The 26,567-nt window shown below is 43.6% G+C and overlaps 1 protein-coding gene and 1 long non-coding RNA gene across 8 annotated transcripts in view; one reads left to right on the top strand and one right to left on the bottom strand.

Moving 5' to 3' along the window:
* MYOT (myotilin) overlaps positions 1 to 26,163 on the top strand; it is a 35,124-nt gene extending 8,961 nt beyond the window's left edge. The window contains exons 2-16 of one of the 7 annotated variants that reach the window (XM_075102854.1): positions 3,456 to 3,529; positions 4,835 to 4,897; positions 5,439 to 5,580; positions 6,210 to 6,233; positions 6,769 to 6,888; positions 7,486 to 7,744; positions 14,145 to 14,747; positions 16,863 to 17,013; positions 19,498 to 19,599; positions 21,643 to 21,692; positions 22,267 to 22,399; positions 23,533 to 23,740; positions 24,204 to 24,369; positions 24,898 to 25,031; positions 25,560 to 26,163. In XM_075102854.1, the coding sequence (XP_074958955.1) occupies positions 4,835 to 4,897; positions 5,439 to 5,580; positions 6,210 to 6,233; positions 6,769 to 6,888; positions 7,486 to 7,744; positions 14,145 to 14,747; positions 16,863 to 17,013; positions 19,498 to 19,599; positions 21,643 to 21,692; positions 22,267 to 22,399; positions 23,533 to 23,740; positions 24,204 to 24,369; positions 24,898 to 25,031; positions 25,560 to 25,732 (2,328 nt within the window). In that variant the 5' untranslated portion in view covers positions 3,456 to 3,529 and the 3' untranslated portion in view covers positions 25,733 to 26,163. Of the gene's footprint in view, positions 1 to 3,455; positions 3,530 to 4,834; positions 4,898 to 5,438; positions 5,581 to 6,209; positions 6,234 to 6,768; positions 6,889 to 7,485; positions 7,745 to 12,252; positions 12,399 to 14,016; positions 14,748 to 16,859; positions 17,014 to 19,497; positions 19,600 to 21,642; positions 21,693 to 22,266; positions 22,400 to 23,532; positions 23,741 to 24,203; positions 24,370 to 24,897; positions 25,032 to 25,559 lie in introns of those variants that run through there. The other 6 variants (XM_075102855.1, XM_075102853.1, XM_075102856.1 and 3 more) reach the window with 6 other exon arrangements.
* Positions 5,596 to 10,798, bottom strand: LOC142061571 (uncharacterized). Its single transcript, XR_012662151.1, has 3 exons — positions 10,582 to 10,798; positions 7,559 to 7,739; positions 5,596 to 7,099 (listed from the first exon to the last, which is right to left on the bottom strand). It is a non-coding gene; the product is annotated as an uncharacterized LOC142061571 (long non-coding RNA).
* Positions 26,164 to 26,567: the final 404 nt, after the last annotated feature.

The raw sequence follows: 26,567 nt of genomic DNA, 5'->3' as shown, positions 1-26,567 counted from the left end.
CGCAGCCAGAGTCCAAGTGCTCTCAGCACATTTACTCTCCCTAATGCACTCTGCCCTTTAAAGCAGCACCAGCCACCACGTTCAGCATACCTGAAAGTTTCCTGTTTTACTAAATATCCTGACTGCCAGTGCCATTAGGTCTCAATTAAACCCAGGAAATGCAGACTGAAACAGTGACTGTTCCGGTGATGAAGCTTATAAGCCGTTTATCTATACCCATAACTCTCCTTTATCCAAATCCAATATTAACAGTGAAAGCATTCAAGATACTCACAAGAAGCAAACTGTGAAATGGAAGGACCCCAGAACAGGACGTGAGAACAGAGCATCTAACATAAACCATGCATGTGAAGGATGAGTTTGCCTACAAACCAGGGTGCTGCAAGCCACGTGGATTTCATGGATGGCTTCTGCTTTAAACAGTAGGGGCCTACAGCAGCCAAGCGCAAACAGACATCCCTATGATGGGGTCTCCTCCCAGCTGAACTAGTAGGATCTGCTTTGGCAAGAGATTAGCCTAGCCTTCCTCGAGTGCTGGCAGCTGCAGCATCACATATATAGCTGCTGTATTTACTGTGTGAACACTGACTGCTTGGCGTGTTACATGGCAGCAGTCCAGCTTCACTTGCAACTATGACAGCCATCATCTTTGGCCATGGCCTCTGCCATGTCTGAAGGTCTTAGCAGTAATCATCACATTGAGGAACTAATGCCACGCAACTGAGTAACTGTCTTGAGCACAAGTGCATAAGCTAGTGCTACTCCTGCTTAGTGCTAAAGTTCAGTGCCTTTTTTATCATGCATAGAAACTTCTTCAAAGCTGTTCTTATTCAGTTCAGTAGTCCAACCTCTCTCCAAGATGTTGCTTCTCACTCCAGATAAGGTGTGTCCAACCTTTCTGAGCAAGCTTCCTGGACTACCTCACTGGGCTTTGATCTTAAACCACAGCCTCACAGTCCCCTCTGCCTACTTCACTTACTCTCGCTAAGGGGTGCGTCTGTGCCTTCTGTTTCTGTGCACATCTTGCCCAATTCCAGACTGATCACAGACTTGGAAACAGAGTGGAACAACCAAGAACAATGGCATGTCTACAGGAGGATTAAGTCTTTTGTTGTACAGAAAAAAAGGGGACATAGATCCTCCAATGCAGTTTTGTTAATGCTGTTTCAGTCATGTGGAAGAACCTTTAAAGCAGATATGTCAGCCCGGGAACAACTTTCACAATCTGCATGTCTGATTTTTCACTGCCCTTTTTCTTCAGAGGAAAAACAGAAAAAACAAATCAGCTGATTTTATAGGTCCTGAAAACTGACTGTACTGACCATTACCTGATAGACTGCAAGGAGGCAATGCAAACAGCATCACAGGGATCTGTGGTGGAGTACAGCCAGGATTGGTTTGCGGCAGGAACCCGGGGCAACTCAATAACATTGGCTTCCCAGGCCCACCTCCCACACCCAAGGCTTTGGGATTATCCAGCAGTCCTTGCATCATGGCACAGCCCTTTTGATGGCCACGTGACCTAACCTTGGACAGGAGCCATCTTGAACTGCTTGAGAGATACTTATAACTCAAGAGCAGCAGATAGAAATATGAAGGCCATGTGTGGTCCAAGTACATGCGTAACCGCTTCGCTGGATCAGGGCCAAGGGTAACATACTGCAGGTTTGGATGAGACACACAGCAACATGTTCTCATTGGAGATGTCTGACTGCCTTAGAGCAGCCCATTGTCTCACGTGGCTGCCTGCAGTTGCCACGTGGCTACACCAGTCACATCCAACCAGCCCACAAAATACCCTTCACTGTAATCAGTTATGACTCTTTTGGAGAGTGACAGAAAGCAGGAGACAACAGATCTCACATAAATTATTTGGACCAAATGCCTATGCAAAGCCTCTGAAGAGTTCAGATGCATATACTGAATTTATTTGATGAGATGGATGCTTTTGTAGCACTACTGACCTGTTTGAGGTAACTAAATTCTAGTCCGTTGAGGTGCCTCCATGTTTCTACACCACACACCTATCTGCATCTCTACAAATGTGACTCCAGGACAGGGTGAGTCAGCTAGAAGACCCCAAATTTGAAGTTACTCTACTTATCACATTACAAATGCTGTAAGTACCAAACAACACCGTAGAGAACCAGGAGCATCAAGCATAGGATACAGACCCTGGAGAAACACACAGGTTTGTCTGATCTAGAGCGCTGTCAGGGTGCAAAGAAACAACTGTAACCTTAAGGACAGAATTCCTACCTGTCAAGCCACAACCACGCACACCTGGTTCTTAGCAGGCTGCAAACACAAAGCAAAACCACCACAAAGGCAGTGGATCAACAGGCAAGGAGCTCACAAGGCGACAGTTACAGTGGCCTTAGCAACTGGTCACTGAACAACAAACAACAGCTTTGTAACCATCTGCCAATACCTTAACGTACTGTTTGCATGACCACAGACACATACAGGCACAAACAAAGGGCTTGGCAGCACATGACAACATGCTACCAGATAACGTAGAATAAGGCTCTGAATTTGACACTGCAGGTACTAAGAGTGGGGAGGGTCAACGGCTGGTCTAATGGACGGGGAACGCAAATCCCAGGGCACCCTTTAGCAAGTCTGCAACTGAGGAGTATTGCATCACACCACAGAGATCAGCAGGGGACATCTATATTGCTCCTACAGCCAGCAGAAAGCCAATTCAGTTATTTCCATGGCTTCTTGCTCACAAACCAGGTTCAATTCCGTCCTCACAGCTGTAGCTCAAGGCAGACATGAAGAGCACCATCTCCACGTCCCACACATGCTGCTGTCTCTCAGTCCGGAGCCACACTTCTAATGTTCACTCCAGAAGTGGAGCGTATGACAACAGCACTGCTGCTGCTGCAAGTTATTTATTAAGACCAGCATTTTTTACTGATGCAATGGTGCACATGAGAAACAGCAACATGAGATCTTTAGCCTGCAGTATTCCACTCAAGAAAAATCTCTCTTGCCATAGTAAAAGGGAAACAAAAATGAAACCTGTAAACCCTTTATTAAAGAGCTACCAGTAACTACTTCTTTGCATCAATCCAGTATGCTACGGTCCTTACGTGAGAAGGATCTGGTAGCTTGTTTATCAGGTACCATTTTTCCTTTAGTGAAAGCAAGAAGGGTTTTCTTTAGACTTTTTCATCCAAATGCAGAAAACCCCTGACCCCACCATGGAGCCAGGTTTCACAGGTGACTTGGGTCTTTTACAAAGGTCCATTTCAATAACGTTGGTTAAATGCCTCCATGCTCTGGAAGTGACCTGAGTCTACTCTCAAATACTAAGGATGCTTCTATTTTCTCAGGCACATACCACTTGCTCTCCAACCAGCATATGCTCAGTTCACAAAACAGCCATCACTGTGCTGTAAGGAAAAGGAGATAGTTCTAAACACACTGATTTATGTTTATCTCTCCAGGTTCATAGGGTAAATCCGAAGGCTAAGCCTCCTTCTGAGTCTCAGCATCCTGGCAGGGCCAGAGGAATGTCACAGTAAGTGCGAACGGTGTTGAGTCAAGTATATCGCACCTCCTGAAGTCTCTGTCTCCATCCTGCCCTGGTTGTTTTTCCCCACACACTAGGAAAAAGTGGAATGCCACCAGTGCCTCGCTGAGCACTGGCTCCTCAGCCATTGAAGTCTTTAGCAGCTGTTCAGTCCACAGAATTACACCACTTTAATTCAGCCATTATCTATTGACCCTCAAAGAGTAAGTTTATACTTTTAAAAAATTATTATTTATAGGATTTTAGAAATATTTTGTGAGGATTGGCTCAAGCACATCTCCAGCAAGTGACTCAGAGGCAAGGGGCATCATGAATATCAAGATCTGGACCCCAAGCTCTGGAAAAGGGCTTTCTAGCTTGGAACATTTCCTACCCAGAATTGCGAAGGGAATTGATGGAGCCTGTGACAGGGCTGGAAAGGCTCGAGGGGCTGCCACGCCATTTAGCCATGTGTCAGCCTGCTTCAGAGATTCACTTCAGAACAAATAGTTGATTTAGAGCACATACTTGGTCAAGAGCTGGGGAACTCAGGCTATCTAGAGACAGACTCACACCTTAACTCAGGCTGGGAGGGAAACTTCAGTTATTTCAGAGAAAAGACAGATTATAAATAAGACCAGTGCCACAGCAAAACAAACCCAAGCACTTCAGTTGCACATTTATATACAAGACACATGGTTCAAAAGCTAAATGAGATGGACGTATGTTCCATGATTGAGCATTGATGTGTACAAGGACATACCTTGCACTGCAAAGATTTGAGCATCTTAAAACTGTCTTTCTTCCTGAATCAGAGACCTCCTTGCAACCTCTGCATCAGCTGAGCTTTAAAGGGGGATGTCAGGACACAGTACCAAAATTTCTGCTCATTTGTCTGCATTCAGCCTCACTGTAGTTCCCACATACACCACCCAAGCCAAGAAGAGCTAGACCGGGGATCACCTAAACCAGGTAGGGATCTCTCTAGAAGGGGACAACTACTGGCAAGCAACACTGATCTTTATCTAGAAGCTACAAGATGTGGGCAGTTAATTGGCTTACAGCTATAAGACCAGCAACACTTACCAGTTACCAACTTCGTTTTCCACTACTTGATGTTCACAGTCCAGGGAGGCATTTCCCCTTGGAGCACTTGAATGGAGACTTTCCACAGGGTATTTATTAGGCTGGTACATTAATAACAGGCAAAACACACTAACATTTTCTTGTTTCAAAGTAAAGTGCCAGCAACACAGCCAGGTTTCTGCGTATGAGAAATTCAAGCTATAAAAATCACTTTTCTTCACTCTATAGATGCAGAGTCCCTCGGTGAGCCTGACTGGGTCTGCCTATGGAAGCACACCTGTGTTTACAAAGGTAAAGAGCACAGGTTGCCTGAATGACATAGCTTGTTCTGCAACTACTAACATTAGATTTTGAGTTGTCTTGCTCAATCAGAAGGTATTTCGAGGCTGGAACATTGGGTCATTTACAATTCAAAAAAGCCAGCATGCATCCTTAGTGATGCTATCAAGGTAACATCTTAATTGGTAAATGATTCAGACAGACAGAACCACTTACATGAATCCACCTCTCTTATTTCCTACAAAGGAGGTTGGAGTGGAAACCTCTCATAGTGACCTCCCTTATTATGTTGTGTCCAATGGAATAGGTGTTTTTCTGCATTTGTATCTTTATCTAGATGCACAAGCATGCATGAGCACTGGTCTACAGGTGGTAAAACCTCCACTCACAACCCACTGCAAATGCATTTAGAATTAAATGAATTACTGTAAGTAAAAAAAAAAATATGGGCATGAGATCATTGTCTTCACTGAAGGGTGTACCATTCCGTAATAATTGCTTCAACAGAGAAATATTTATGTCAGCCATTTAACACCGATTTTCCTTCCTCCAGGGTCTACAAAACATAAAAGCTACAAAGGGTCAATTAGTGGTATTTGAATGTCGCATTCGCGCTACACCCACCTTACAGATTCGCTGGTACAGAGAATATGATCAGATAATAGATTCTGCCGATTTCCGAATACTACGAAAAAGTAGGTATTACTATGTCTGTTTGGCATAATTTTATTGGGACAGTGGTAAGACAGGAACAAGAACAGCTATAAAAATTAGGAGGTTGTAAATGTTTATAGAGGCAGAGTTAAGTTTACAAGTATGAAATGACCTGAAGTCGCAGACCGCTGCACAGAGCCTGTGCCTCCTCCGGCAACGCGTGAGCAGGTCGGGCACAACACGAGGAGATTGCTGTGCTGTCAGTTATTAATGAAAGTACTACTGAGCCATGGAGGCATTGTCACCGTATGTTATAACTACTGATGAACTCATGAAAAAAAAAAAAGCAATATAAGCAATTTTAAAATGATTTATCATGCTCCCAGGCCTGAGGTCATAGCTCCATAGTGGGCCAAATTCACAGCAACTAATTCCAAAGTCAGTGGAACTCTTCCTACATCACCTCAGTGGAGAGATGTTTGCCCCATTAGGCTCCAGCCAAACCTGAGCTTCCCCTATCCAGATGGTATTCCTCTTGATGGACAGAAAGGGAGATGATTCCTTTTGTAACTGTGGTGACAGCTGAGGTGGGAAAGGAGGCGAGGGCTGAAGGTCTTCCTTCCGTTCTGGCATTATAACCATTAATTGTTTTCTTTCTTATTTTGAGCAGAGGCTTGTTCGTCAGCTGTTCCTGGTAAGTACACCGCATTTTTTGTTACACATCATATAGGTTATTTACCCCAAGCTTAGATTGTCCCATCTCATCCAAGATAAAACAACAACGTTCAAAGGGGAGCCAGAAGACAGCATTCGCTGTCAGGCTAAGAGCTTTCAAGATCTTGGTTTTGACACAAGCACCTTAAAGGCCCCAGTTTATTTCACAACACAATGAAGAAGGTATTTTCCCTTTTACATGCAAAGAAGAGTACCCAATATGTTAAGGGAAAACACATCAACCATTCTGACCCATGATCTTTTCTGGGGTTTAAACTTGTGCAGGAGAAGACAGAATTTAGCAAAAAAAAAAAAAAATTGTGCCTTGTTTCTCTAAAGTCACAGGAAGAAAGAGCCTTCCTTCACCTTTGCTCCTTCCAAACCCCTTGACTTCCTCTGCCCTTTACTGCTGCCAAACCCCATCACCCATAGCAGTCCTTCTGCAAGGACCAATTCCTACAAGTTAAGCATTTGTTTTTTATGGTACAACATCATGCCTGAATTTCTCATTTCAGAGGAAGTCTGCACCCTGATTATTACAGAAGCTTTTCCAGAAGACTCTGGAATATTTAAATGTGTTGCTGAAAATGAATTTGGATCTGCAGCATCCAGTGCACGTCTCTCCGTTTCCCCAGGTAAGCACACGGCTGTCTGAGCTGAGCCACAAGACAATTCACTGCTACTCAGCATTAGGCAGCATCACAGATATTTGCCAAGCTGAAGCCAGGCCCAAATACTTTTGCAGGCTCAAGAGAGGAGAAATGCCCCAAAAATCCAATCTCCTTAGGTACTTCTGAAAGCTGGATTCGAGTTGTTCCACATTTCTGCTTTTGGCCCCTCTTCCTCCTGGGTCAAGGATGACAAGGTGGAGATGATGTTTTTCTCTTACCGAGGAGTCTCAGCCCTGACCTTCACCCCTTCAGGGATCCAGCTTAGCCCGATACACTGGCTGTAATACCTTGTTTATTGTGACACATGACTTGTCTGGCTTGTGCTGAAAGCCATCTCCAAACAGAACAGCACCTTGCATGTTAAACAAAGCTCACCAGCCCTGGTGAGAAGTTGGGTTTGGCTAATGTAACTGTGAAGGTTTTGGTCTATGCAGACCCCAGGCAGGCTGAATTCTCATCCACCCTCACAGGCATACCAGTTTCCCTTCCTGTTACCGCATCATGCTGTACTGGTGAACCACCACTGCTTTCTACCTGACTTGTGGACAATTCTACTTCCAGGAGCAAAAGAGCTGGAAAGCTTTGCGGGTGCTGCCCACAGGCCAGCTGTGCAAGTCACCATGAAGAAACCCACCTTCCCCAGGAAGAGCCAAACAGGAGCCAAGGACCGAGACGCAGCTGGCCTGCCATCCTACAGCCCAGAGACCCCAGGGCTGGGCAGTCGAGCAGAAACCACAAACTTCAGCCAGATGAACTCCAAGAGTGAAGCTGAAGATTTTCATGGAGCTTATGAGAATTCACCTCAGGCTTCACCTCTGCGGTAAGACAAAGAGAAAAATCACATCCCTGGGTTAGTTTTACACAATACTTAGAGAATGAACTTTCTAGAGACCCTGGTAATACAACTGCAAAGCTCCCATGCCCAATGCGCACTTGCAGTAACCTGAGCTGTTTGCCTAAATGACAATGGGAACGTGTAACACCAGGCTCAATTTGACAAAGTATGTAACTATCTAAAGGCCCAGGTAAATGCCTAATGGCATTTTCAGAAATGCCTATCTATAAGTAACTTTAAAAGCATCACCCCAGATAATTAATCTCTAGAAGACCTTTGGCTCCACAGTGGAGCATGAAGCAAAGATCACAGCACTTGGGAAATTTCAAGGTATAGTTCTGTTGCCATCACCTTCCGCTGTAACCTTGACCAAGTGGCACCACCTCACGTTTCTGTTTCCCATTCTGTAAGACAGCAGTAGAACGCGAAATCCTGTAAGTGCGGTGCAGATTGTACCTGCAAACCACTCTGTGGAGGAAAAGTACTGAACCAGTGACCCACTGGACAGAATGAAAACTGCCCCACGCTATGGTAGGGATGCTCCTTGCCCAGGAAGTGAAGGTTTCCCCCCAAGAATAACATGTTCCCTCTTAAAACAAGGCTTGATCCAATTTCTGTCCCAAATGCAGCTCTCAAGCAGCTTTGTACTTATTGCATTATTAGTTATTCTGTTTAATTGTTCCAGAGAAACAAAACAAGTTAGAACGCACAACTTATCAATTCCATCCCAGATTTTTGCAGTGTTTCTCAGGAGTTTATAGGCATAATGAAGACCTCAAATGGTGACAGTTAAAAGGTCCAAGCCCAGCACTAAGAGGTGTTTCCTCAGTCCTGTTTGCAAAGAAGAGAGCTACGAGGCAGATGTGTGCCTCCGCCCCCAGCTGAATGCCAGCGTTACGTTCCAGCGATACTGTTACATCGTGTGTAAATGCCTGTCCACGGCAGAAAGCATTCTCTGTGTTATAGATTATTTTTGGCTGTACTCAACCACTTTAACTAAACTGGTTATTTTAACAATTCTGACCGTCCTCCTCCATGACCTACAGCAGAGATCATATTTCGGTATAGTTTTCTCCATTGCAGGAATTTTTTTTACACAATCACTGAGTTAAACGGGTTTGCTTCGATAACCTGCAGATAGCTGAGAGGAGGCTCTCAGTTGAGCTCCAAGCCTCTCCATGAAATCCAGGCTTGCTCCAGGGAAATCAGCTGGGACCCCAAGCTGACCCCACTGCAGAATCAAAACCCTGGCTGAAGCCAGCTTGCATGCACTTCAGCAGACTGCAGCACCTCAAAGGTGCAGAGGGCTTTCCTGCAGCCTGCGATGAAGCTGTGCATGTGCTGTCCTTGTCTCCAAACATCACAAGAGAAGCAGGTGAAATGCAGCACCATATTCAAGTAAACTCAGGCTTTACTCCAGGACCAAACACCTAGAGATAAGGCTGAGTTTGCTTGGGAGTATCTAACACAGACCAACACTGCATTGCTTGTCACCTTTGCCTGATGATTGTTTTAAACAAGAGCAGACTGTTCTTCTGAGCAAAAATGAAAGCCTTCTATAAAATCTCTGGCATAATTAGAAGGAATTATGGAAGGAATGGGGGCAGTAGGAGACATTTGCTAGCTGTCCTTTTAGAACAGGACTAGTCTTCCAACCTCTCTCCAGACTTCTCAAGGGCAGCAGTAAGCCTGTATTTTGGCATTTCTAACAAGAAACCTGTGGGGAAGCTCTTTTAGATCTTTAGGAACTGCTTAGGATGACTACTTGTAAAGTTTATTGCTTGCAGCGGTACCAGTGAGCTGCAGTTGCATTTTTATACTTAAAGTTCTGCTTAGTTTGAAATGTAGTACCTGATGTCCTGCATGAAGGGATATAACATACCACCAATATCAGCTATGTAATAGCTTTAAAAAATTTGGGTTATATAAAACATTAACTGGTGTATAGAGTTGCAGAGTGTTTTTGATTGACAGCAATGCTGAACCACATTTTGGAAGGCATTTACACGTCTCAAGATATGGAGAAAAATCTATCAAAATTTCTAGATACACCCATCTATAAGCACTGAAATGACTTTAAAGCCCATGGTCTTATTGCCATGTGCTTTGAAACATCATTATGAACGGGACTCAGCATTGTAAATGTTGCTGTTACCTCAAGCTAAGCAATCTCCTCTCTAATGACTAGCTGTACAATAACTGTCTTGTTAGACAGATTTAGCCATATAACTCTCATGTAGCATATGTGGTTGCAACTGTATTACCAAAGACAAAAAGAAATACTGACAGTGATGACAGAACAAAGCTATTACTGGGAATAATTATAAAATTAATGAAGTCCTTGCACTCGTACTTCTCCAAATTATTGCTTAGCAACAGCCACTCTATAAAAGCTAGAAAATGCCATTCTAGAAGACTGTCACTACCAGCCACTCCTTTCTGAGCCCTTTATATCTGCAGCTTACAGTGTCTTCCTCAACAGCCTCAAAGACGCAGAACAAAATCTATGCTGGTTATTAACTTTAATAAAGGAACTTAACCCAAGCAAAAGAAGAGGCTGCAGGCACTAAGTATACTCCCAGGCCTTTTAGGTAGCTTTTAAGATTGCTTAGTAAATAAGCAAAAGATTCTTAACTATTTTCTCGGCATTTGTTGCTATATGACTCAAGCAACTAGGAGAATCCAGTCAGACGCAGTGTGTCACTATTCATAGAAAGTAAACTGAAGCAGTACAGAAAAGCTCGTCTCTAACACCTCGCAGTGCTGATCAGAGCACTATTGAGTTACCCCAGCTCAGGCTAGAGATTTAGTTTTTTTCCTACCTTCAGGATCTCACATTTTGCTGTTCCTTCTCTTTCACACAAGTCGTCCCAGTGGTATCCAGCCTTTTAAGTGCACAAAGCTGTCCTTAAATTGATACCTTGCAGCCAACTTCAGTTCTGAAGCAAGCATACTGCACCCTCATTGAAGTCGATGGGAAGCCAGGGAGCCTGTCTGAGCGCACAGAGTCTGACCTTTAACGTGCTCACAGCTTCCTACAGGGCAAATGATCATGCTACAGTTACCTTTTTTTAAGTACTCAACTCTCTCCGTGCAAACTACAGTTTGTTTTTTTTTTAAACTTAAAGAGCAAATAACCTCTCCAACAACCAGGGGGACACTTCCTCCCTTAATCACTTTCATCACAAGGAATTTAAATAAATTAGCACTCAATTAACACCACTACATGGATTCAGTTCACAAACCATGGGCTAATGTTAAAATACAAACACTAAATGTCGACTAACTCTTGAATATCGCTGTGCTGAGAGACTCACGGGCACAGTGAAGGGAGAGAAGCAGCAAATGAAGGACCACAGGCAGCCCAAGCTGCAGTATTTATGGGGCTGGGGTGTCTTAAACGATAGCATGTATGCTAGGCAAGAGATGCCAAAGTATAATGAAGACACTTAACACACTATAATGTTAATTTAAGATGTAATTATACATTGAAGCTTTCAGTTACAGAGATACAGCTGTAATAGCACACGCAAACAGCAAAACATCATCAGGTAATATTTTATCATCAAGTATATTTTGTGTTATTCCATTCCCAACTCTTCAGACATATCCCTGAGAAATGCCACTGCTCTTCACTAAGCTCCATACCATAGCAAAGGTGTGGGGATGGGGGCACAGCATCGTCAGGTATCAATGGAGGGCTCGGTCGGGGGGGGCTGCTGGGCTTTATTTTTTATCAATTTAAAATATTGTAAATTTAAATTTTGTAAATTTAAACAACATTTATGTCTGGCTGTCAAATATTTGTTGCCTTTAAGTACACAGCCTTAAAAGCAGTACCAGAGTGGTATCGCTACAGAGGCACTTAGCTACAGCCAATTAGTAAATGAATTAAAAAAGGAATTGCATTGAGATAACAAAGTGAGATTTAGGGACGTTTAAGCATATTGCAGCAGTCCTTCCTCACTGCTCCCTGATAGCTGTTATGGGTAAAAAAACCCCATCCTTTTCTGTTTGATAGCTGTCGACTTCTTCAATTCTTCCCCTTCTCCTGCTGAGTGCAGGGACGTACCTGGGAGCGGGGGGAGGCAAGGGACAGTGCTGAGCCCCGGGGGGTGGGGAGAGCCGGCAGCCCCCTGCCCACTGCTTCCCTCTGCAGCCCAGCTGGAGGCAGACAGTGCTCCTGGGGCCAGGGATGGGTGGATGGACGGACAGACAGACCCAGCTGAGGATGGATGGGTGGACAGACCCAGCTAGAAGCAGTGCCAGGTCCTGGCTGCCAGCAGGATCAGTCCCTCCTGGGGTCAGCAGGGACCAGCAGCCCCACAGGCAGCTCCCACAGGCAGCTCCCACCACTGCCCACCAGGGTGATTTGCTGACCATGGGCACCTGCCCAAAACCCAGGCTCCGGCCCTTAAATGAAGCATCCCTGGAAGGCCAGGACTAGTGGAGACTCTTATTCTGACAGTAGCGCAGGCAGGAGGACAGGCAGGTCCTGCCGTGTCATCTGCTGGCAGCACATTAAAGTCTCTGGGCTTATAATGCTACACAGAGGGCTACTATGACAGTCCAGGTCAGTGAATGACGGTCCCTGCCCAAAATACTGGTTAAAGCCCAGGTGACAACTTCTAGGCTGTAGGTAAGGTGCTGCTTTGGGGGTTGGTTTTTTTTTTTCCCCATGTCACTTTTTAATTTGAAGCTGGTTAGGGAGCTGGCATGAGAAATTGCAATGTACTGGGTATTGCTGGGATGAAAATGTACCTTGAAGGTGTGCTGGTGGCAAAGGAAATGTGGGAAGCATCAGAAGAGAGAAAAAAAAAAAAGGAATGATTGTTTTAGAAAGCAAAGCGTTTCTATCACTACTTATTGTTTTTGTCTTTTAAAGTCAAAAGTCTCTTTAGATTTTTTTTTTTTCTTTCCCACTGAAATCAAGGTGGAATGATTTGTGGAAAACGTAACTTATCCATTGCTGTGACAAGTGGATCTGTGCATCGTATCTTGTTTAAGTGTAGTATTCTAGAAAACAAAGTAAATGCTGGTACATAGCCTGTAGGCAAAATGAATTAATCTGTATACCTGCAGCGATACAAAAATGGTATAAAATCAGGAATCAACAGGGTTTCTACACCAGTGAATGAGAACATAGTGTGGATGTGCTCCAAAACGTTGAGCCAGCTTCAAATTCCAAGAGCACGACAAGGAGAAAGTTAGAGAATTTTTACTAGAAAACCTCTGTTTACATACAGTTAATTTACAACTAATATTGATAATTACCTTTAAGAAATGAAAGATTTTAATCTTTAAAATGACAGCGATGTCTTCAGTTGATCTCCCCCCACGGGAATTTATGACCTCGTGGAGCCCTTCTTCGGGCTCTCCGATGAGAGGAATACAATACACTGGGTATATATAGCAGTGAAACAGCTGATCTCAGTGGGGCAAGATTACAATTTTTTCCAGCACATGTAACTGTGTGGATTTATATTCTCATTTTTTATTAGTAGCTTTATGTTTATTTTGGGGGGGTTATTTATTTATCCTGGAGCTGGGTTGTTTGTCAGTTTTAACAAACTTGGTCAGTTTGCTCTAATTAAACTTTCCTTTTTTGTAAATTGATGGAAAGCCCATGTTTAGATATCAAGGACCTGGAAAATAAATGCAGGACCTCTGAGCAGCTTGGTTTGTCCTACTTTATCCTGCAGCTATGTCATTCGGGCAATTAGGAGCCCTAACAGAAAATCTTGGGAAATGAATCAGAGAAGCACAGTCCTTGGCATTCCAATCCCAAATCTCAACAGGATATAAAATGGTCTGAATTAAAAAACCATTAGAGAAGAAATCAGGATACTTGGTTTCAAAGGTTTAGTTATAGGCTTAAAAGAAAGTGGAACCTGTTTCATGCTTCCCTATGGCGTAAGGAATTTCTTGGCACTAAGAGCCAATTCTCCAAGTAATAGTACGTTTAGTATTTTGACAGGGGCACAAAACTGAAGGATCAGAGATCTTTAGTTAAGATGATATGTGGCAAATTACCTTGCTTAGCAGTAGTATCTATGGTTATCTGTAGACTTAGGCAGGTGGTAGGTTGTCTCAATAAAGAGCAATTGCTCGCTCTTAGACTTTACTAGGCTCCTGCAGATAAGATAGCCATGGTGAGCACTGCACATGAGTCAGAGTGCACAACTTGTTATTGTAATCTGAAATGTTCATACAGTTCTGGAATAGTTCTAATCAATCCTAATTCTCTTTATTTTAAGCTCAAGCTTTAACTGTCAGTTGCCTGAACTTCATACTCTTTGGCTTGCTAATGACTGGTCACGACACAGTATTTTTGTGATTCAAACGGTGATGTACAATTTATTTTATCTGTATTGTCTTCCTTAAGGGATAATCCACACCAAGAAAGCCTCTATTCTGCAAGGCAAGGGTTCCATACTATCCAGGAACCCAGCCAAGAAAGCTTTTGTGGCCTACCACCTAGTTTTTACCAGCCACCTATCCAAAGCCAATTATCACCAACAAAAACCCAAGACAGCCGTGAAACCTCTCCTATGAGTGTCCCTAATTTCCCATCCATTTCCTCTATGTGCCAACCAACCATGTTTAACTACGAACGTCCAAAACACTTTATCCAGTCTAAGAATGCGTGTCAAGGGCAACAGCAGCCTCCAGGACCCACAGCCTCTACCGAGTCAAGCAGACAAATCAAACAGTCTTCCATCCTAATACAGCCTCGTAACCCAAGTGGGCAGAAATTCTCTTCCTCGTCATCGCTGAGCTCTTCAATCACGCTCTCCTCGCCTTCCTGTAGTGCCCCTAAGGAATCCACATATCCCGTCACACCTGCATCTGCGCAGTCTCCTGCTAGCTCATCATCCGGGCAACGGCTTATATCCATGCCTAACCAACCCCCCGCAGCATTCCTGTGCTCAGTGCTACCCTCGCAGCCCAACTATAACAGCCAAACTCCTTCTCCTATGGAACCTCAGTAAGTATATACAGGCTTCTAACCTCCCCTTGCTTTCCTCTGGCCTGGCCTCACCCGTGCACTGACCATCCCAAACCCAACCATCTGGTGAAACGCCAGCTCGGCCGAAGCCAATGGTACAGCTCCCATTGACTTCTGATGTTTGAGGCAGGACTTTGCATGAATCGGGTTAGGAGGCTGAGCGCTTGCCCTTGGTGTCTGTGTGGGAGAGATGGGTATCCACCGGGAATTAGACTGCACAGAAGTCATGTCACAGGCTGCTGTGCAGGTTTTCCTGGGGTGGGCTGAACAGGTTAGTTTGATTTGATGGCAATATCTCATTTAAGGGTATCCAGAACAGAAGATGGACACCCATCTCAAATGAATTTTGCCCAACATGGCTTATGAATGGGGCCAGGGAGGAAGGCAGCAATATTTCCCACATATAAACAACTTTAAGATTCCTCATAAGTCTCAGCAATATTTTGAGGTGCCACATCATGATGGGACCCTACTCTCACCTACCACAGGGTTTTCATTAACTATTCATGCCAACAGAAAGGCAGCCACTTGTAAATTTTACCCCTTCAGACCAAAGACCAAATTCTTTCCTGAATATGTATTATATCATTTTGCCTTTGGGCTGCAATCCAAATATCTCCCAAGGTCAGTGAGATCTCAAAGGGAGCTGGGTCTTGCCTTCTCACCAACTTGTATTCCTGCCAATATTAGCTGGAGGTCCTGGGGAAAGTCAATGTAGAATATGCAACAAACGCTCAGCCGAGGATATTGGAAAGGTGATAGGGGCAGGGGGGTCCTGCTGGCTTGGATATAAATTCAGGTTTAAGTGTCAGTTTGTATCCAGGAAATCTGAATGGTTCTGGGGATTTTTTGAATCAGAGCACAGTGGGAAGTAGAAAGGTAAGACGGAGTGGGCTAGCTGGGGCACTCAGGAGTGTTTCTTGAAAGTACTGCGGGGCGGGGGGCATTAGGTATGCATCTGGAGTAACGGCTTGGGTTTGTGTATGTAGTGGCCTTGTTTGTTTTCATAGCAAAGGGCTTTGGTGCCTCACTATGCTTTTCATATAAGCTGCTCTTAAATGCAAGATCTTGTGAGTTGAGGAATTATTTTCCTAATCATCCCTCAAATGGGCAAATGGGGACATGAGACACATTAATCTGTTGGGCAAATTATTAAAGTTTTTGTTATAACTTGGGCAAGTTATTAAGTCCAAGCAGTGCTGGGAATACGTACCAGAATTATAACACTTCTACCCTATTCTAATCAGCGGAACAAATTCCCAAGCGATGGGGGAAGAGGATTTTGAATAGAAATAATTGCTGAACACCACTACAGCATACAAGGCCCCACAGCATGTAACAAACTGGGCTAGATCCTATCGCCACAGGGTGCTGTGACCTCTAGTAGACCTTTGCAACTATTTTGAGGGATGCTCCTGTTTTCCTAGCACCTTTCAGAATCAAGTCTACTATCTAACTCCAAACCTTGATTGTGTCTCTTGACTGGATTACAGGATCAGGCTATGTCAGGGGTTGCAGTAAGGGCTCCTAAAGACCCAGCCTAGCTTGGAGTAAGCTTGGCTATTGAACACCTGGACAGAAATGCTATATGAAGTAACTTTCTTGGTCCAAGAAGAAAAGGACAACTAATAAGCAATTTACTCATGCCTAATAAATTAGTTTGTGACCTTGCTGTGGATTTGCAGCACCCAGGGCCTTTTTAACAATTGAAATTGTAGAGGAATGCAGTTTTTGAAGGACAACTTGCTCGCATTGCTCAGTGGAGTTAGCGGCTCCCTCAAAACACTGCTAGCCTTACTGCGCACACCTGAGTCAGGGCAGAGGCCATTGCAGGATGTAGGATGCTGAACAGCAACCCACAGCAAACTGCTGAGAGTGTTGTGGGAGGACATTCAATACTTGGCTAGATCATGATGCTTCCCCTTAAGTTTTGATACGTCACCTAGCCTATCTCTCTCTCTCAAATGAACAGGTTCATTTGAACCACAGTCTCTAGGTAGCAGATTTACATTTTTGTGTGTATTCTATGAAGCTGTAGCAAACAGTCAAGCAGGCCTACAAGAATAACTTTGTTTTCTCTTCCTGCATGAGTAGTTACTCACAACCAATGTATAACAAACAAGCTAGCATCAACTCTATGCAGAAGACATCAGACCAGGAAATTCGAGGAACAAAAGAGGCCCTCATTCAGGACTTGGAAAAGAAACTCCGATGCAAAGACAACCTTCTCCAGAATGGCAACCAGGTAAGGGAATATTGCTGATTAAAGAACCAGTTTGCTCTGGCTCTTGGTAGTGCAAGCAGGGATGCAGAGACTAGTTCTAGTGCCCCTGAGGCTGGAGCCTCCAAACTGAGCCAAAACCAGAAGGAAATGCAGAAGCAACACTGCCCAAACACCTTTACTCAGAACCTCAGCAGGTCCCAGCAAGAGTTCTTTCAGCCATTTATGACCAGAATATTCATTCAGTGTGAGGTGGTTGAATTTCTGCATTAGAAATGTAAAAAAAATCTCTTCCAACTGTGACTCTATTTTTAATCATGGCTCAGGGCTGGTGTAGAAGGTGTGGTTCTGCAAGATTTACATCAAACCTCTTTGTTTCCCAACATCCTCTTCACCGTTATTTTTGTTATTAGCATGCAAATAGCTGTACTGGTGGGCCAGGTTCAGCTCAGCCCTGAGAAGGCCCTTCCCAGTAGAGGAGCAGCGCATGGTTAGTGCATGGTGAAAACTGGCCTGGATGTATGCCAAGGGAGATGGCTACTGTAAGTCTGTCTGTAGGCATCTCCTGTGGCAACTGAATGTCGGCACCTCCTGTGACTTCAGTAAAGGATGCATTGACTTCTGAAGGCTGTCTGATGCAGTAAGATGGCTTTGAGCTGCTATTGCCTCTCCCCATTAACCTACCTTCTTGGCCAGCACACACCATTCAAGCTGTCTTTGAATTTGTGCAGTCAAATGAATAAGGCTAGGGTCGGAAGTAAGGTACATACACACAAGAGAAAGGTGCATACTTAGAGCTGTGGCACAAACTTAAACTCTCCTGCTGAACATCGCATCCACAGACAACTAGAAGCCCAGGGAGAATCCCTCAGTTCTCCAGATGCAATTTCACCCCGACTTTCAATGCTGGGGTTAATAAACCACCTCAAATCATTAGAAACTCTGAGAAGTACCAATATTTGAAAGCTCATTCCAGAGACCATCATCACATGTGGTAAACCTCTTTTATTTCTTTTTATATGAACACCAAATCAATGAAATTACATGACCTTTTATCACAAAGTCTGTTGCCTATAAGAAGGCCTCTGTCTCAGTACCTACTTATTCATTCTGCAGAGGGACAAAATGCAATCCCCTTTGCCAAGAAATCCAAATCTGGGAGAAAAATTTGCTTACCAGTAGGAAAGCATATTACAGCAAGCTAGAGCGAGCAGGTCTCTAAGGTGGGAACCTTCCTGCTGGCTGGAGGCAGACTGGTAAAAGCCCAGTGTTTATACTTTCCATCCTCTTTCCCCTGAAGTAGAAAGGAGTTTTTCCATTATTATAAGTAGGATCAGGTTTGTGCCACATAAATAATTTCAAATATTGAAGGGAAAAAAAAATGTTAGGTCAAATCTGACTTAATGTGTCCCTAACAGGACTGTTCCATCTGCTGTAAGAAAGCTTGCCATTGTAAGCCAGCTTTTCTTCCCATAGGAAGCCAGGCTAAAAATAAGGCTTATGCAACCACCACTCTGTGTCCTCCTCCCCTTGTCCTCCAACAACATCTGAACCAACTGGCCAATCTCAGCCACACTTGATACAACTGTAACAACCTCAGGGATATTAAGCTCTTACAGGTTTGGCAAAAGGTCTCTCTCTCTTCTAAAGAAAAGTCCCACAAGCCTCTCCAAACCTTTATCTACCCGGGAATAGCCACATAGATGTCCTGTACGCAGTAGAAAGTCAGTCACAGCTTATCCTCACTTCACAAAATCCAAACCTAAGGTAAACTCTGTGGGAAGCAAAGTGTCAGGTGTTCTGGTGCTCAGGGGAGTAACAAACTCAATCTCTTCTAAAGTAACCTAACTAATAGAGATTGTATTTAGCTCTGCTCTTATTTTTCCCTGTGTGCTGCATCCATATTGTCGGAACTTACTGTTACATGACTGAAATGTGTTCTTGCCTCCTCTCAGGACAGCATACAACATTTCATAAGGCAGCTGCTGTGATGGCATAAGCTTCCCTTGTGCTTTCAGGCACACTGGTGCTCCTCTCTAGCTGTGTCTGCTTCTGGTGTAGCTCTTTCTTTTTTAGGAGTAGGGGACACTAGCACCCATCATGCCTTCAGCTACTGAAGTAAATCCACAGCTGAATGACTTGGGAAGTTTTCCCAGTGCAAACAGAAAGGTACCCTGGGACTTACTCTGGCTTCTGAAATAATGCCATCAGCTACCCATAAATAATCCCAGTGGAGAAAGAGGAGGAGTGGAAGGCCACAGATGGCATTAGAGAGGCTTTGATGAACAGGCAGTTTAATCTTTTATGCATTTCAGGGCTGTATATATTGAGGCTGACTTCAGTAGGCATCACGGACTCCAAACCCTCTGGAACAGACGTGGTGTTTCTATTCAGCTGCTGCTTTCATTGACAGCACCCTGAATTTGTAGCATATTAATGTGCTCTTAAAAGCTGATCTGAAATAGCAAATGGACTTCTGACTAGAATTCCTCTCCACTCTGCTTTAAGCGATTAACTTATGAAGAAAGAATGGCTCGCAGGCTGCTCGGACCAGTAAATGCTGCATCTGTGTTGGACGCACAAAGTGAAGACAGCATGCAGAATGCACAGGTAAATGGAGACCTGTCTCTAGAACAATGATTTCCTGGTGACTGTGCTGTGACCTGCTTGTACCTGAATAGGGCAGAGAGTCGAGGTTTTCTTGGTACCAGTGCAGGAGAGGGAAGGGGACAGCTCTCACTGGCAGAGCTCTGTATAGTAGGGATTTGGGGTGTTTTTCGGGGGGTGATGGTGGCAGAGGCAGGGAATTTAAGCACCATCCCCTTGCTGGGCCTGATCTGTAGGAATGACCTCTCCAGGGAGGAATTACAACAGCTGCTGCACAGCACATTACACCCTGCCTGTGACAGGCAGGGAGCAGAACAGCGAGGGATGCAGGTACCTACTCTCTAACAGCACGAGTTCAGACTTGGCCAGGTCAGCAAGATTTACACCTGTCACTGTTTGGAATAAGTGACATTGACTACAAGAGGTCAGGGCCTTGGTGTGGGATCAGTTAGGTTTTAGCCCTTCCAGGGGCCTGCAACCATTAAGAGAAGGCAAAGTAGTTATTTTAGAAGCCCACATACTAATAGACAGGAATCTATTGCTACTGGCATTTTCAAAAGGACTTTAGTTGGAGACTTGCATCATTCATTGGTTATTCAGGCTAGTTAAAAGCTCTCTTTAGCACTTCTGTGATCAAAGTTAGTGGAAATGTCTGTGATGTGGCACCGGGTACCGGTGCAGCCAAAGAAGACATGCCTCCTGCTGCATGGATGCAGAGAGGCAGCAGGCTGGCACACACCTTTCAAAGTGCAGTCAGCAAAACTCTTCAGTGAAAGAGGCACTTAAGATCACAGCAAGGGAGGAATATAGAATCTCGGCTATTTCTTCCCAACAATCACCTGACAACAGCAGAAAAGAAGCGAACATTACAGGCTTCAGAGAGCAAGGGAAACCTCATTTTTTGCAGAGAACAAGGAAACATTCAGTCAAAACACGATGACTGACAACTTTGCACGGTGTGGAAGTGTTGCATAAAAAGCAGCACTGGAAGGAGAGATGGGCTTATGTTTGGAAGATCTTATTCCCGTTGTTCAGTCTTATTTTTAAATATTGTAGTCACTGATTCATTCAGCCTCCTGATTCCTCAGGAACTTAACTACGCAGTCTGTCCATATAATGGAGCATTAGAATTATCATCAGCAATTTCGTCACTACAGCACCGTTTCACAAGAGAAGTAATAACTGTACAGAACTTTTGTAAATGAGCAGATACAAGCAACTGCCTTTGGACTCAGCACTGAGCTCAGTCCAGCAAAACCCTTTCTCATGTGATGCTCCCCCTGGACTGAAGACTGCTTCTGTGCTTGAAGTTTAAACCCAGGTTTAAACGTTCCACAGGACTGGGATACAGAGCACAGAACCAAGCATGGTGATGGCTCAATGCAAACACCCCAGAAATTTCCATGCAGTGTTTTGTCTATCTGACTCCATTGCTGAAATGAGTTGCTGGTAATAAACTCTGCCTGCGTTTTCCGAACATCCAAGTTCCTAGGAGGAATCAATCCTGGGTACTTTAGCAGATTTACTCATGTGATTGTGGAATTGTCAGCAAGCTTAGTTGGTGCTGTGATCTAGAAAGAAAAATATTTTCCAGCTCAGCATGTGTTCATTGCTATTGGTACCATATTTAAGTGGGCACAATACAGTGTTCTTGCCAGCAATTCCACTTCTATTCCTGCTATAGGGAAGGACAGTCCGTACTTAGCTCTCATTTTAGATACTGCCAGTAGTACTACTCCCCTCTAACAAAGGTTATTGGCTGGCCAAAAGCCTTGTGTGCCAAACAAAACTGCTGCACCTACCACCTGTGCAGAGTGACGAGAAGCTGTCCCATCCTATTAATAGTACTTGTCACTGTCATGGCAAAACCTGGGGTGAAAACAGAGCGTATTAGGTCCTGATGCAAGTTTCTTTACCTCTTGTCCCAATGACTTCTGAAATATCCAGTTTGCTTTCAAGTCAGTATACTATCTGAAAATGGCTTCTTGTTCAGTTTATAGATAAAACTTTCTAAGTTAACTCACCTCTCCTCTTCTTCTTTCCGAGCACCAGAATGCAGAGAACATCAGGCTGCAGGTTCCTACAACACATGTAAGGTAATGCATAGATTTGTGCTGCGCTACTCTTCAAGACCTTATTTCAAATGTTTCTAGTCAATGTTAGTTTTAATTCACTACTTATCACTTTTCCTGAAGTAGTAATTACTGAATTCATTCACTTCCTTTCAATTCAAACGCTGCCATTTGTGGATGGTTGATGATGCCTATGATCTTAATCCTGTCTAAGCATAACACTAAAGGTTTAAAGACTCCACATACCTAGGGCAAATATGCTTCATATTCTAGAAGATATCTCTCTCGTCAAAGCAAGGTCCGACAATGTAAATGACAAAACATAGCGTGATGAAACACAGCCTACATTGCTCTTGTACATTCTTTTGGATATTAGGCCAAAGATTAAGGTTTAATATGTTATGCTTCTGTGTTGAATTGAACAACTTGCTCAAGATAAGCAGTCAATCTAAACTCATGCCTTACAGCTGAAAAACAAACCAGAACTGTAGTGTTGGATTCCTAAATGTGATGAGGGACTCTAACTGCAATTGATGCTTCAATGTCATTGGTGCTACGGTAACTTTTACACAATTCACTGTTTCTGTCCTCTTTTTAGGAGCAGACCATCCTCAAGAGGAGATGAACGTGGACATGACTCAATCCAGGAAAAGTTTTTTCAGCCACGTTTTACACAAGTGCCTGAAGATGTAATTATTGAGGAGGGGCGATTCTGCAGGCTCGACTTCAAAGTAATACCAGCCTTTCTCTTTCAGTACCATTAACTCTGTGGGGGGCGTGGCACGAAGAGAGGTCTCTGAGCTGCAGTGTCTTTGCACTTTAATATGCCAGAGCACTAACAGCAGATGGTGCAGGGTCTCTCCAGGCAACACTAAAAAAAAAAAATTATATATATAGATGTGCAAATGCTTCAGCATTTCCTCTTGGAAAATAAGTAGAATTAGCTGCATAAGAATATGTTAAAGCTAAATAGTGGTAAATCTGGACCACTGCAGAAGACCTTTTAGACCTCACTGAGAAGAATGACTATTAAGGCTCTGCTGAAAGAAGGCATTTAGAGAGGTGACCTCATGCTTCGCACTGGGACTCCACTGACTTCAGTGGACACATGCTGGACACATGTCTGGCAAGGCCTGTTTAGGACTAGCCTGGCTTTAATAAATCTTCTCTGAGGTAACTGTGCCCTTGCTGGAGCAGACAATCCAGCAAGGAAATGCCCTAATTACAAACAAACAAAACGCCAGAATGGCCTGAAGTTGCATGGCAATTGTACCAACCCTAGGGTAAAAAAAGGACCAAGGTCTTCCCCATGTGCAACTTTACTGCAAAGGCTGTTTGCTGACTGTGGTTTGGCTTGGTTTTTCCTAACGACTTCCAATCCATTTTTCTCAAGTAAACTCTTGCCAGATGTTAGCATGACCTTTAGCCATTTTGCTGCAAATTGTTTAACTTCTGAATGTTGTGGACAACCTGGAGCATGCCTGCAGAACAGTTTATTTACATACATTATCAAAACAGTGTGGATGTCAGCACTACTAGCTGTGGGATTAAAAGGCTGACATCCTCCTGGCTCTGTGAACCCACAATGAGTAGCTCTGGCCTAATCCAAACTACCTCACAGGATGGGAAGAGCAGGGGTTTGCAGGAATAGCATCCACTGTCTTGTAGCTAAAGTGCATCTCTCCATGGCACCTCATGACCCCTCCTCTCTGTACAGCACGGCATTAATATTCAAAACTAGGCAGGATTGTAAAATTTCGCAGTAGGATCATGATTTGATAATCTATTGGCATTAAACTCCCTATAGCATTGAAAGACTATCTTAAAGCTGTTTAACTCTTCACTGCTTTCTTCTCCTTCACAGGTTAGTGGGCTGCCGACTCCAGATGTGATGTGGTATCAGAATGGAAGGATGATTCATCAAGACCAGTTCCATAAAATGATTGTGTCAGAAAAGGGATTCCACTCATTTATTTTTGAAGCAGTCAAATCATCTGATGCAGGGACATATGAATGTGTGGCTGTCAACCGTGCAGGAGAAGCATCTTTCACAGTAAAAGTGGAAGTAATTGGTAAGACCGAGAGCACTGATAATTACCTGGCCACACATAGAAAATCTCAGTAATCTGTCTGTTTGGGACACAAAACAGCTAAGAAGCAGAGGTAGATCTCCAGATATCCATGCTCAAACTATAACAAACACCTTGCCTTTTCCAAGACTATTTTAATATATACATCTAGGATGCAATATTTCTTCAAAGCACTTCTAGCAGGATATTTAGATTTGGTGGGGTGTCCAGAATTTGGGAGTTATTAATCTCCCAGAATTGATAATATATGTTGATTGACTCTCCTCCTAAAGCGGATTATGACTACTACACCCTTATGCTAATGGGAATTGCCTGTAGGCTAAGGAGTTGCAGTAAGGAACATGTGCCCTCCTGAATTTAGGATTCTGAAATCTTAAAAAAACAAGTCTGATATTAGCATTCAGTACTTACAGTAACTCCTCCTTATTTTTCCTCTTTAATTTAGCAAAAGAACATCACACACCTCCAACTTTCATCTTCAAGCCACAAAGCAAAAAGGTTTTTGAAGGAGATACAGCCAGACTTGAATGCCAGATCTCTGCTATCCCAACACCCCGGATTTACTGGAAAAGAAACAACGAAATGGTACAATATAATACAGACCGAATAAGGTATCCTACTAATGAGTTGGCCATTGGTGTGTTAGAAAACAATAACCAGTATTTGTTGAGTCAGTTTTGACTTGGCTGGTTTCTAAAAGCAGCAAGCTGGAAAGCTAGATCTGCCCCTCATTTATGGCACATGGTGAACAGGCCCATGTGCTGGACAGGCACAATGCTCGGAGTCTTGTTTTGAGGGCACAGAGAGAAAACTGACCAGATGTCACTTTGAATTCCAGAAGCAGTTACAAGGCCTACACAAGGCAAAGCACAGCTTTAGGACTGAAACCTGCAATGCATCCATCATGCTCTGAGGCTGTGGGGCTCAGAAGGGCCTTGATGCCACCTGAATGGTATCATGATGCGAATCACTGGTGGCTCCTAACACAAATGCAGTGTTTATGACTAAATAGTTTGCAGTGCCCTGTAAGAATTGTTCTAGGGCTTTGAGCTCCTCAGCACGTAAACTGACTCTCTGATTTCAGTGTCTTCATTCCTTCCCACTCCAAGCACTCACACGTAAATACCTTAATTTTTCAGCTTGCTACATGACAATACTGGAAGGATTTGCCTCCTGATTCATAATGCAAACAAGAAAGATGCTGGTTGGTATACCGTATCTGCTGTCAACGGAGCAGGTGTGGCCACATGCCACGCCAGGCTGGAGGTTGCAAGTAAGTACCACATCACAGTGCCACAACCACAACTGAAACTGCCCCTGGCACTTGTATTCAGAACAGACCACCCCCAGGATTAAATGATGGAATCATTTAGGTTGGAAAAGACCTTTAAGATCATTGAGTCCAACTGCAAGCCTAACACTGCCATTAACTTAATAAAGCTTGGACTGCTGGGAGGATTTCTTTCCCAAGATACTGAAAATAGAAAGTAACTATCTCAGGAAAAACTCATATTTGTTTAGTGCCAAGACACTGTGTGATGTGTCCTTTGCATATACTCTGCATCTGCTGTCTGTGCTGTTTAAAGATTACAACTGGACTGATACCAAGAAGGTGAATATACTCCTTTCCATAAGCCTCTGAGATAGGGGCTTGTCTGTTAAATTCTTCCTAAAAGGCTCCTTACAAAGGGGCTCCATGAAACATCATGTTGCAAATAAAAAGGAAATGTGTTGCTCTACCACGGGTCTTCCCACAGTCTGGGAAGACACTGAAAGAGGCTTTCTTTTTCCTCTCTTCCAGCACATGCAAACAAGCCGCTTCCAGCCCCCAAGCAGTTACGGGTTCGACCAACTTTTAGCAAGTATTTGGCACTTAATGGAAGAGGACTGGATGTGAAACAAGCTTTCTCACCAGAAGGAGAGTTTCAGCGTTTGGCTGAGCAGTCTGGACTGTATGAAAGTGATGAACTTTAACTGGAAATGAAGAGGAAAACTCGCACCTGTAAGAGACAATTACAATATAGATGCAGTTAACTGGTGATTGCTCTAATTAGCAAAATACCTATCTACATATTTTTACTTTGACTCTTGCACATTCAGCTGTTCCCATTTTACCATGTTAGGTTTTATTTATATGGGTTGGTAAATATAACCATTTACTGAGTATCGTATTTTAACTATAAGGCCTAAGAAAGTAGGCTAATTAGTTTTTACAAGTGTGGGTGGTTTTAGTTCCACCTGTGCTTGGTTACATGCTAAAGTAGATTGGTTTGTACTGCTTCTCTAATATCACTCTTGATGATAATATCAGCAGCCTGTACTGTCTGAATACTAAAACCAAATAGACTAGAGTGTTTTTATGAGAATAAATTAGAGGCAAATAAAATTTTAAATATCTAACACTGGCTGTGACTCTTCCTTGATCTGTTAAAACCAGCTATGGATATCTGGTATCAGCTGCAGCCTGGCAAAGATGGATCCTTGCCCTACTAAGTCTGCCACTGGTGCCCTCCCTTTCCTGCCCTCCCCATTACTTGTCTTCTGATAGCTAGAAACTCTTTAGCATAAACTAGATGCTGAGACTCCCTTAATGCTAAAATACATCAGTGAATATTTTTTCTGCTTGCATACTTGACCCAGAAGCTGCACTGTATAATATGAAGTGTTAAGGCTCCCACCTTTTCCCCTTCTTACTCTTAATCAAGGATTGGCTGTGACTTATCTGATTGTCAACTCTCAACAAGCTGTTGAGTTGAATCATTCAAACAGTCTGCATGCTGCTATTCACAGCCACCTTGCTCAAAATAAT

This window comes from Phalacrocorax aristotelis, chromosome 8 (assembly GCF_949628215.1).
Source record: "Phalacrocorax aristotelis chromosome 8, bGulAri2.1, whole genome shotgun sequence".
Classification (NCBI taxonomy): domain Eukaryota; kingdom Metazoa; phylum Chordata; class Aves; order Suliformes; family Phalacrocoracidae; genus Phalacrocorax; species Phalacrocorax aristotelis.
The sequence above is the reverse complement of the archived record's forward strand: the minus strand, read 5'-3'. Positions and strand labels throughout refer to the sequence as shown.